Genomic DNA, 12,821 nt, shown 5'->3' on the forward strand with positions numbered 1-12,821 from the left:
ATACACTAACTTTTTCAATGCATGATGAAAGTTCAATGGAAGAGACCTTATTTTATTTTGTTATTTACTTTGTTATTATTTCCAGCATTTTATTGCCATCAACCAACACAGCATCAACTGGCGCAAACTGGTGTTCCAGAAGCTTTAGCTGGGTGACAGATGACTATAAGTTTTGCAGATACCAATGAGTACATGTAATGAGTGCAATGAGTGTAATGAATGAATGAATGAATGAGCCCATGAATTTAGTTTTTCTTGACATCAGTATCTAAGAGTCATGGACAAGTTCCATGCTTTTGAAGTGATAGAAAAATTATTTACTTTATGTATTCAAAAGCAGTTGGAAGAGCAGAGCACATAAGATATACAAACTGCCCCAGTATAAATTAAAGAAATAACATTGTTTCTATTATACTTTTAAATTGCTTACCTCTTAAATTTTCCATTTGGGAATGATGGAAAGCTTATAAAAGCAGCAACGAATCCAGTGTCACCGCTACTCATGACTGAAGCTGAGATCTGAGGATCAAGGTTTGAAGCTAATTGGGCCAGGAAAACTTACAAGACTTTCATCTCCAGTTAACCACCAAAAAGGCAGACGTGGAGCTGTGGTGCACGTGGTTGATTGCTAACAGTAAGCAAAAACAGCTCAGAACCAACGCCCAGTCTTTGCATTTAAGCCTCAAGACTGGCAAATAAAGAAAAAAAGAATAGTAACAAAGATCATGCAGACTTCCCACTGATCCCTTTCCTGACTCTCCCCATTGTAAGCATCTCATGTTTGTCAAAACTAAAAAACTGATATTTGGGGGGCTTTCTGTTAACTTGCTAGGATTTTGTCAGATTTTCCATGAATATCCTCTGTCTATTGCAGCATCCAATTGGGGTCCACCTTACCTTCCCTGTACCCTGTAGCCATCTGCAGCCTTTTCTGGTACCTTAAGTCTCTCAGTCTTGGTTTTCACGACTTCCAGATTTCTGCCAAGAGTCCTGGAAGATGGCTGGATTTGTTGGATGTCTTCCCCACAATAACAATGACATTGTATGTTTCTGGAGTGAACAACGTAGAAATGGTCTTCTTGGGGTGGGGTTGGGAGTGACACTCCAGGGATGGCAACAGTGAAGTTACCCTTTCACTCCTGGGTTAAGGCAGACTTTGCAAAACTCCTCCTCTGTAAAGTTGCTAATGCGTCTAAGGCTTTGGAAATGAGTTATAAACATAGCTCACTGTCCATGGAAGGTGAAAAGTAATGAAGCAATAACTCTCGGGAAAGGGTGTGTTGTCATATGTATATCACTCCAAATCTACTCGTAGAATTCGCCTCTGTATTACTGCCATGCCAATTCACTTTTTTTATTTTTATTTTTATTTTTGCAGTGCTTGAGATCAAACCACAGGCCTCAAGCATGCTAGATAGCATTTCACAACTGAGCTACAATTGTGAAAATGGGTGATTGACATTGTGAGAAAAGAATAGTGAACAATCATGTCAACAATTTTAGGAATACAGGGTAAATTTCAAATTATTGATTTACTGAGAACATATGCTCTGTAAAATCTGCCAGTCCAAGAGGAAAGAATAGAGAATCTGGAAAATAAACTCTCACATTTGTGGTAAAAAACAAAAATTGACAAAGCTGCCAAGAGCAAACAATGGGGAGATGGAGGAAAGAAGATGAACAAGAAAACATCCGAGTGTGAACCCTCATCTAACCATCACAGAAAGTTAATCATTTCTAAATGGAAAAATGGTCTCTTCCCCACTCTTGTTCCTGGGTGCACTGAAGGCCCTTCCCTAGAAGTCCCAGCCCAGAACTGGTAACCCAGGTAACTGGCGTGCCTTGGGTCGAGTGTGTGTGTGTGTGTGTGTGTGTGTGTGTGTGTGTGCGCGCACTGCTGGCTATCAAACAAAAGCCTTGTGTATGCTAGGTACAGGAGCTACCCCTAGTACACATCTTTTTGGTGACTCTAGTTGAAGTAAAATATAGGAAAGATATTTAAAAAAATAAATGCTACTAATTCCTATAATTGGCACTACTCCTCAGTCCTGGGCTCTTCACTTTTTCATCTTCCTCTATCGCTCTTATCATTTTATCCACACAAGGACTCCAGTACAACCTTGAAGAGTCCCTTCTCTGTGGTCTTGACTACAGTCTGCACTGGGACTCAGTACTCAGGTCTCCTGCAAATGGAGACAGTGACAACAGCTTCCCCACCAGTCTAAAATGAGGATACGGAATAGGAAAGCGTGCATCCATGCTGACACCACTTTACAGACCCTTGCCCCTCAGGTTATGTTAAAGCTGAGAAGCTAATTCCCAAGCACGTGTTTACACTGCCCTCTACTGTTCAGAAATAACCATTACTACCAAAGCCACAAAGAACAATTATGGCCAGGCAAGATGAAAAGTCACACAGGCAGCCTATAATATATTCAAATAATATATTCAATAATCTAACCAAATACAGTGTGCTCCAGGGTTTCAAATATTACCTGATATTAGAAACTCCAAAGTTTGCTTATATCAGTCTTCTTTACTAGGCAAATTGGGGTATGATAAAGGAAAGGCATCAAGGGTTGCAGTTATATTGTAAAATGATTCTAGAAAGTTCTAGGGTGAAAAAAAAAACTCTGATGGATCACTGAGGTCTAATGCTATTTGGACTTGAGCCTTAAAGGGTGCAACAAAAGTAAGACTTTGCCTAATAAAAGTTAAATATACTATGGACTTTTAGTTAGATCTCCATGTAAATATTATTTCTCTGATTCAGACCTAGCTATTATAAAACAAGATAGCCTTCTGTCTGTTCTCTCCAGAAACTGAGTTTTGCTTTACATTTGTAGACTATGCAGGCTATAGTTTTCATCTTCTCAGTCCTGAGAGGCAAATTATCAAGGTTTCTTTTCCCTTTCCTAACAGATCAGTGTGACAGTCTGACCAGGGACAAACAGCCTGCCAGGTGCACTGCCCTTCCGTATGTCTTCTATGTACAGTAGATGGGACATGTGTGAAAAATATAAAAAGGGAAAAGAGAAGATGAGAGAAACTTTTCCACAGAAACAATCACCATTGAGTATAGCCCAATCCTCTCATGTGGAACTGTTCCCAGAACTGCTCTGTTTCCTACAATCGACTCTCCATGACTGCTCTGTTTCCTACAAGCAACTCTCCATGACTTTCCTGTAAATAATGAGGAAACATGGCCTAAGCCCAGAACAATAACTGGCTTTAGGCTGCTATTGCATAACCTCGTCATGATTCCCTTTAACTCCAACTTGAGCATGGCCTTAGGCACAACCACCTGGCCCTGGCCTCATCATCTCAGTGTTAAGCACTCTCTTGCCAACTGGCCTTTCCCTCATGGTGCTGATTGCAAACTTTAACCTCTTCTATTTGAAGAGGTTAAAATTGTAAAGCCCAACTATGCCATGCCTTTGCTCTTTCAAAAGTTCCAGGTAGGGATTTCCAGGTACCACCAACTTAGATATATACTAGCTATGAAATTTTAGGGAAGTTATTTTAACTCCACCTTTAACAAACTGCTTCTAATGTAGTTTAAAACTTCATAATGCATGTGAGATTTAAAAAAAAAATTCTTGGGGCCAAGAGTGTGGCCCAGCAATAGAATGCACAAAGACCGGGGTTAATTCCTTGGTACCACGTACATAGAAAAAGCTAGAAGTGGTGCTGTGGCTCAAGAGGTAGAACTTTAGCCTTGAGAAAGCCTAAGGACAGTCCCAAGGCCCTGAGTTCAAGCCCCATGACTGGCAAAAAGTTTAAAGCAGTATTTCTTCTTAATTAGGTTATCACTTTGAAGAGTAAGAAAAATAAATCCTAACTGCTCAGTTCGATGACACTTTTGTAAATCTCTCTGCACTATCTGGATAAATAAACAATGTATTTACAGCACCAGGTGGGCACCTTTTTGCACTTTTCATTCAACTGATATCCCTTCAACATGCCTCTACCATGTGTTTTGCTAGTGTTTGTCATGTGCTAAATTTAATTTTTTAAAGAACTTGCAAGCCATCTTCTAATTTCTACTGACACTGGCAATGTATGACCATTCCACACACTTGATTATTGGCACAACTCATTTTCTAATTCTAGGTCTTCTAACAGATGTGTCATCCTTCGTCACCATCATGGCAGAAGTAGGAGGCAATACAGTAGGAATGCATCTAAACCAAGCACTTTTGATACTTGATGTCTTGGGGCTGGTGGCTCCCCTGCTGTCAAAGGTTATCATTGACAGATGTTTAGCAACACTGTAAAATGCAATCCACCTTCCCAGCTATAACACCTCAAAAATGCCTCCAGAGAGCCGGGCGTAGTGGCTAATGTCTGTAATCCTAGCTACTCATGGAGGCTGAGATCTGAGGATCAAGGTTCAAAGTCAGCCTGGGCACAAAAGGACCTGAGAGTTCAAGCCCTATGATCCACCAAAAAAAAAAAAAAGCCTCCAGACATTGCCAACTGATCACTGATAGGGGGACTGAGAATCATCTTTGATTGAGAGCTATAATGGGTGGCAGAAGACAAAGGCCAAACTTAAGAGATTTGCTGCAAACACAGTTTGATGTGTTACACAAGCAGCAATTTCCTTTTAGGCATTATCTTAAAAGTTCTTCCCAAACTTTACATCTTCCTCATGGAATCATTTCTTCAACATACAAATAATACTCCAGACACAAGAAGGTAAGTTTATTTGGGTGTCCAATTCTTTTCTTAAAAAAAAAAAGTTTAATACTTAATAAAATAAAACAAAATTTAGTACCATAGAAACTTTCTGACATGTACAATGGCGTATTATTATTATGTACAACTCCAAACAAATGCTTCCAGCTCCAAGTAAGGGGAAGTTAACAGCTGAACTAGAGGTAAGCTGCAAGAAATTTCATGGATGGCCATTCCTTGGCTTGAAAAAAAATCAGATAATTAAAAAATATAAATAAGACTTTCATTGAATTGAGGATCATAAAAATGCTATCTGCAGTTCAGATGTCTAAACCTTATGAAACCCCATGAATGTTCAAACTTCTATCTTCCAGAAGTCCTGGAAGTTCACAGTTGGTCTATCAAAAATAAAAGCTATCCTTCAAATGGTAGAACTCAGTATACACTTCATATGCCATTCTTCACCAGCTCATGGACTCCATTCTCATCAATGATTAAAGGGGCATGGAATTCTTTATCTGCCACATAGCTTTCAATTCCCTAAAAAAAAAAAGAAAAAGTTTGAAATGAAGTACATTTAGAAAATTAGTAGGTGCCTGTTATAAAATGATAATCCTAGAGTGGTAACAGATGAAAAGCATAGACACCAAAGATGGGGATGAGATAATAACTTTAAAAGACAAAAATATTAACACATAGCCAGGTACAGTAGCTCACACCTATAATCCTAGCTACTCAGGAGGCTGAGATCTGAGCCAGCCTGGGCACTAAGGACTGGGAGACTCTTATCTCCAATTAACTACTAGAAAACTGGAAGTGGTGCTGTGACTCAAGGGTAGGGTAAAAGCCTTGAGCTCAAGAGCTCAGGGACAGCTCCAAGGCCCAGAGTTCAAGCCCCACAACCACCAAATGTGTGTGTGTGTGTGTGTGTGTGTGTGTGTGTGTGTGTGTGTGTGTGCGCGCACGCGCATGCGTGATTAGACTTTATGAGTGATTTAGGTTGGAAACTAAAAAAAAAAAAGAAGTTATTTTGGTTGATGTTAATTTCTTTTTTTGTTTTATTTTGTTGTTTTAGTGTTGAGAATCAAAGCCAGGGCCTTCACCTACTAGTGAAGAGATTATGATGCCGTTCCTAAACTTAACTATATTTATCCTTCCCATAAGAATTACTCAATGAAGTTCTCAGCAACATGGTGATCTCTGATGCTACTACTAAGCAATAATGATAGTCCAGAAAAAAAAAGGAAAAGGGAAAAAAAATTACAAGTTGACATTCCTAAATCCTCAGATTTGTCTGTAAACAAAGTAGGTTCTTTAAAAGTAAATTTACACAGCATTTTTTAAAAAAAAGATAATTTATCAAAAACAGGTAAGGGTGACACACATACAAACACACATATATGCTGTTTTTCGGTTGTTGGGGGTTTTGGTAGGGGCTGCATTCTTCTTTGAGGTGGGGAGTTGGTGTTTGTGTGTGTGCTGGTAACTGGTGTTTTGAACTCAGGCCTTCACACTCTTGCTTGGTTTTTTAACTTAAGGCTGATGCTCTACACCACAGTTTTGGTCTTTTTGCTGGTTAACTGAAGAAAGAATCTCAGACTTGTTTACCTGGGCTGGCTTTGAACCACAGTCTTCAGATCTGAGCTTTATAACTAGCTGGAATTGTAGGCGTTTGCTACCAGCACTCAGTTGACTATGTATTTTTAAAGCCTATTGCAATTGCATGGATAGATAAAAGGGGCAAAGCACTATACATTTCTGTTAATGACAACTAACTCACAGGACAGATGCAAAGAAAGACCTAGCAGAAGTTGTTGAAGAGAAGCATTCAGATGCTTGGCTCAGGCACTCTACCACTTGAGCCAACCCCCCAGTTATTTTCAGTGTCATTATTTTTTCAGACTCATTTTTCTCGCTGGGATCAGTCTGGACAACAATCTTCCTATTTCATGCTTCCCTTGCAGCCAGAATGACAGATGTAGACCACCAAGCCCAGGCTTTTCCTTAAGACTGGGAGTCCGTAGGATGAAAGGCATGAGCCACTGCGTCCAGCTAGGTTATTTTCATTGATAAATAACTGCGTATATGGATGTTGTTTCAGAAAATGTACGACTGTGATAGAATTCAGCTAATGAACACTTCCATCTCTTCAAACACTTACCATAGAACACCGGAAATCAACTTTTAGCTGTTTACAAACATACAAATTTGTAAAAAAAGAACTGGGGGAAAGATGAAGCCAACTTACCTCTCCAGCATAGGAGATAAGAGGAGAGATTTCACACTGGATTGGCACATCATTGGCATCCTTCAAACTAAGGTGGGGAAATATGTTAAAGATTTTGTTTCTCCTACAATATTTATCACAGTAAAGAAACCATAACTTTCTTCTGAGAAGCCTGCAGGTAACAAGATTCTGCTAATTAAACAAATGGAATGGATCCCACCCTATTACATTCCCTAACAATGACGTTAACATAAAATTTTTCATAGTCAGAAAACACTATTTGGGACAAGTGCCAATAATTACTGTTAGTTCTTTATAGCATTTCAACAATATTTACCTATAATCCCTTACCAGAAAAAAAAATAATAATCATTTCCAAGTTTCATATAGTTGAAAATATTATTGAGTATATACTTTGTGCTGGGGCTTATTAGTAGGTACCTTAATCCTTTGCATTTCAATACAATGTGACAAGTCAGCCACATAAGTTGAAAAATTCTATTGTATTGATTACCCTGAGCAGCGTGGGTTTCTACTGGCCACCGTCTTGGGCCAGTGGATACCCCTTCTACTCAATGTATTTAATTATTAATAATTAATTTAAAATTCAGAGTTCAGCTCCTCAATCGTAATAATCATATTTCAAGTGATCAGTAGCCATCAGGGAGCAGTGATCACCAAACCATTCATCACAAACATAGAACATTTATAAAGAGAGACACAGAGAGACAGAGATGATAGCAAGATTCATTACAGAAAGTTCTACTAACAGTCAGCTACATCATTTGCCAGTACTTGTTCATTTTGTATAATCCAAATCTTCTTGATTAGCTCAGTTTATTTATTCATGAGATGCTTATAAGTATTAATGTTATCAAAATTCCCTTTTCAAAGTGCTAAGGCAAGAATGCACCCAAAGTAAAGTCAAGGTCAAGTCATCACCTGCTGAGTTCTAGTTTATAATTTAATATTTGTAGCCTTTTGAAATTCTTAATTTCCAGATTATCTACCATAATAGTCAACAAACAGTGCTTCCAATCTGTTTGTGGTTCTTGGACAGTTGTGTTATTTGCCATTTCAAGAACTGTAGCACTAGGACACAAGATTGTACACACAAAAAAAACCTAGCCTTTTGCAGCTTCAAGTCACCGCTCTTCTTTATTTTCTCAAGTACAAAGTCTCAAATGTTGGTGGAATCAATAAAAGCAAAGAGCCTGAGATTAGTCACAGGCCACTTTCTTAAACTGGAACAGCTCACAGCATTTAAGGCATTCAATATCCTGCCCCAGAACCTGTAGTCCTGCTGCATCCAACTCAAGTCCAGACACACTGGGTTATCCAAACTCATTTTCAACTATAATCCTGTTGCCCATAAAAAATATACATATAGAGATTCCCTTCTTGAATACTTGTTTGTTAAACACGTCACTTGAAATATGATGTAAAAATCAATGTTAATAAATTCTTTAAACAAAAAAACTGTACATACATAAGCCAGGTGCCCTTGGCTCACACCTATAATCCTACTTACTCAAGAAACTGAGATCTAAGGATAATGGTCCAAAGCCACCCTGGGCAGAAAATCATTTTGATCTCCAATTTACCATCAACACAAGTCATAAATGGAGCTGTGGCTCAAGTGGTATTGCACCAGCCTTGAGCACAGAAAGCTAAAGAGCAGTGCCCAGGCCATGTTCAAGCCCCAGTACTGACACATTAAAAAAAAAAGTGTATATACTGTGTCAGAAGCAGCTGCCCTTTATTCTGAGAGCACATATTCAAGTCAGTAAGTTGTTTTTACAATACTATTTTCATTGAGCCTCTTGTTTACATTAAAAGGTGCAAGCTGGGATCCAAGTTTAATTTCCCTGGCCTGTAACCTGCTCTGGATTTTTAGATGACCCTTACAAATTTGTCACTGTGGGTCCAAACACCCATGGTCAGATTCTTTAGTAACGCATGCTCCCCACTTCCAGCATGCATTGAGATTCCAAGTTAGTGTCACCAGACAGATACCTGCCACCAGGTAAGCAGTGCACCCCCACCAAAGCTTCGATCATCCTCCCTGCAGATCCCAAAAGGCAGAGCACTAAACTACAATGCCAGTTAGTATGGAGAAAGCACAGCCCCGTCACCATGCACTGCCAGCAGGCTGGTATATTTACTTGTGATTGACATCAGCTCTGATGGTCTCTGACCTTCCATTTGAAGCACTGCTATGTAGGAATAAATAAACATTAATGGGAATGGAAACAAACCAAATGATAACAGTGGAATTGTAAAATACACCTGAACAATGACATGTCAAACTTAATTGTAAGTTTGACACAAGAGACCTGCCACGGTAATAAAACCAACTCGATGTTGTCGAAACTGAAGCAGAACAATGGGACATGCCATGGAACAAGCTAGCTGACGATGCCAGAAGAGCAGGCTACGTGCCTGAGAGCCATGCCAACACAGGTTCCTCCCTGCAAAACGGTGTGGCACACTCAGCTCTAAGGCTCGATGGCCCCACATCTGGTGAGGCAATCGTGCTTTTGTGCATGCAGCCTTCACTTTTCTCCCATAAAAATGAAAAGTACGTGGCAGAACGCTTTTCCTCTATGTACACAAACACTTACAACGTAAGGGTTAGCTTTAAAATCCTTTATCTCAAATAGGCGCAGTTCTGTTTTTAGTTCGTGAAATCCAAACCATTTCTAAGGATCACAGGGAGATGACTGTATTCGTGTCCCTTTGGGCATGTCAGGGTTGATACGGAGGTGGGCTTCTCCTCACCAGGCCAGGCATTGGGTGCCTCCCGTGAGCAGCCCTTGTGCTGAACTTTCCCTGTGCTACAGAGTGCTGCTGGAGAGCGTTAGCCCCACAACACAGCCAAGTCTTTGTGACCATGATTCAGGAGGATTTCACTGACATGTAGAAACATTTCAAAAACAAAAACAAAAATCTAAAGATTTAAAAGAGAATCCTCTTCAAAGGACAGTAAACTTATTGTTCTCTTTGTAATGGGAAAAACTGGTTATTCATATCAGGCATGGCCCATACTCTTTAATTTGTTTTTAAATTGTTTAGGAACATCTAAGAGAAGAGGAAGAGTCTGAGTAAGCATTCAGACAAAAGAAAAAAGGTGCTGGCTTACCGGGGAATTGCAGGAAGACGAGAGCCGTTTTCATCAATGAAGTGACCCCCGGCGTTGAGCACCCAGCAGTGGTGAAGGGACATGAGGGCGTGCCTGGCCGTGGTAGGGTTGTCCTTCCCGTTCTGGCTGTCTGCGTTCTTGAGTGGGGAAAACTCATCTTCCCTTAACACTTCATACACCACGAACTTCCTGCAGTGAGACCGTATGAAGACTTCATTCTCCAATAAAATTGCAGAAGCTGGGTGCCAGTGGCTCAGATCTGTAACCCTAACTACTCAGGAGGGTGAGTGAGGTCTGAGGATCATAGTTTGAAGCTAGCTTGGGCAGGAAGATCTGTGAGACTCTTATCTCTAAACAGCCAACAAAAGGCTGGAAGTGGAGTTCTGACTCAAGTGGTAGAGTACCAGCCTTGAGCAAAAAAGCTGAAGGATAGCTCCCACGTCCTGAGTCCAAGCCCCCGTACTAGCAATGAATAAATAATAATAAATCTATATACAGCACCTTTCAAGTTAACTAAACTGTGCTATTCACTGCTAGGTTTTCTTCATCTTGTACCAAGCAAATGACAAAAATAATGCTCATCCCTTGTTCAAAGAAACTAGAAATTTTTTTCTTCAGTGTAAAATGAAAACCATCACTTCTGCTCCCCAACTAAAAATACTTCATTTTAGATAAGAAAGATTATAGAGATTTTATTGCACAAAGATCACACTAATATCCATTCTATACAAAAAGAAGGATCCTGCACAACTAATCTATTTTCTATCTATTTCATATTGATCATGTTCTGAAACATGAGCTATATAATATGTTCACTGATACAGGCATATACAGGAGATATAGCAGACACAAGTGGGTTAACTGTTTATCCTCATCTTTTTAGTTTCTCAACCAGAAATAAATAATGAGCTCGACAAGTCTGCGGGGGACCCACCTAATAAATTAATAAAAAGATGGGCCAGGAGTTTGGCCTAGTAACAGAATGCTTGCCTAGAATGCACAGCGACCCAGGTTCGATTACTCAGTACCACATACATAGAAAAAAGCTAAAAGTGGTGTTGTGGCTCAAGGGGTAGAGCTCTAGCCTTGAGAAAGCCCAAGGACAATGTTCAGGCTGAGTTCAAGCCCCAGGACTGGCAGAGAGAGAGAGGGGGGGGGGGGAGAGATGGAGGGAGGGGGAGAGATGATGGGAAGGAGGAGAGGGAGAGAAAGGCAGGCAGGCAGGCAGGCAGGCAGGCAGGGAGCTGGTCGCTCATGCTTGTAATCCTAGCTACTCAGGAGGCTGAGATCTAAGGATCATAATTCAAAGCCTGCCCAGCATGAAAGTCTGTGAGACTCTTATCTCCAATTAATCACCAAAAAACTGGAAGTGGCACTGTGGCTCAAGTGGTAGAGCACTAGCCTTAAGCTGAAGAGCTCAGGGAGAGCACTCAGGCCCCGAGTTGAAGCCCCATGACAGACAGGAAAGAAAAAAGCAAGCTATATTCCCAGGAACCTCAGACCATGCACTCATGAGGCAATGGTTCTTTACTAGAGAATGATAATGTATGTAGGCTACTTGCTCACAACCAGAATGATTAGGAATTACATTCTCTCAACCTTCTCCTGCTGGAGAGATGACTGAAGTCGTGGAGCATCTACCAGGTACAAAGCCTTGAGTTCAGATCACAACACCACCAAAAATAAAGACTATCAAAGAAAGAGTATGAAATTATTTTTTTTTATAATTCTGAGAACAGTTCCATTCCTTAGAGGAAAATGTATTTCAAGATGTATATTTAATCATACTGGTACTATTCAAAGCATACTTTGCAAACTGGAAGATGTCAAAGACAAATTTTTCCATCTTTATTCCATTTGGTTTGTCTGGCTTAATTAACTGCCCCTGGGAATCCACATATGGAATCTTCTTTTGTGCCACATGGTGCTGCAATTGAGGTTCATACACACTACAAAGTAAAGGAGAAAAGATAGAATCACTTTGCAGATTTAAAATCCCATTAAAAATTTGACAACAGGGTACAAATATATCAACAACAATCAAGATTTTTTGAGTGAAGAATATGTGTTGTTTCAATTCATGTTTCCCTACATTTAAAGAAAAATCAGATGATTTCATATTCACTCATAAACACAAAGTCAGACATAGTAGTATGCACCTCTAATCTTGGGAGGTGGATGCTCATGTTAGTCTGGCATACTTAGTAAGATTGTATCAAAAAGTAAATAAATCAGAACACACACGAACACACACACACACACACACACACACACGCACCCCTGATACCAATGCCTCTTCCATTATTTCTGACTTTGCCCTAACTCTAAATGAGATCCTTCTGAGTACATTATGCAAGCTACTAAGATGAATACAAACATGAACCCGATTTCATCAGTTCACAACATGCATATACATTCACACATCACACTGTGCTTATAAACATATACAACTACTATATGCCAATTAAAAATAAAAACATACCTGTAATCTTAGCTACTCAGGAGGCTGAGATCTGAGGATCAAGGTTCAAAGCCAGCTTGGGCACAAAAGGACCTGAGACTCTTATCGCCAATTAACCTCTAGAAAATGGGAAGTAGAGCTTGGCTCAAGGGCACGACAGTAGACTTGAGCTGAAGAGCTCAGGGACAAGACCCAGGCCCAGGGGTAGGGCCGTAGCCTTGAGCTGAAGAGCTCAGGGACAGTGCCCAAGCCGAGTTCAAGCCTCATGACCCACACACACAAAAATAAATAAATAAATGAATAATAAAAAG

At 40.0% G+C, this 12,821-nt stretch overlaps 1 protein-coding gene across 6 annotated transcripts in view; it reads right to left on the reverse strand.

Moving 5' to 3' along the window:
* Nucleotides 1-4,686: 4,686 nt before the first annotated feature.
* The window catches only part of Uap1 (UDP-N-acetylglucosamine pyrophosphorylase 1), a 29,966-nt gene continuing 21,831 nt past the window's right edge, over nucleotides 4,687-12,821 (reverse strand). For 4 of the 6 annotated variants that reach the window (XM_090340589.1, XM_090340591.1, XM_090340590.1 and 1 more), the window contains exons 7-11: nucleotides 11,858-11,998; nucleotides 10,050-10,238; nucleotides 9,073-9,123; nucleotides 6,929-6,995; nucleotides 4,687-5,220 (exon numbers count right to left, since the gene is read on the reverse strand). In XM_090340589.1, coding sequence (XP_090196715.1) covers nucleotides 5,128-5,220; nucleotides 6,929-6,995; nucleotides 9,073-9,123; nucleotides 10,050-10,238; nucleotides 11,858-11,998 — 541 coding nt within the window. In that variant the 3' untranslated portion in view covers nucleotides 4,687-5,127. The remainder of the gene's footprint in view (nucleotides 5,221-6,928; nucleotides 6,996-9,072; nucleotides 9,124-10,049; nucleotides 10,239-11,857; nucleotides 11,999-12,821) is intronic. The other 2 variants (XM_090340593.1, XM_090340594.1) reach the window with 2 other exon arrangements.

This window comes from Megascapheus bottae, chromosome 10 (genome assembly GCF_031878675.1).
Source record: "Megascapheus bottae isolate mThoBot1 chromosome 10, mThoBot2.hap1, whole genome shotgun sequence".
Taxonomy (NCBI): Eukaryota; Metazoa; Chordata; class Mammalia; order Rodentia; family Geomyidae; genus Megascapheus; species Megascapheus bottae.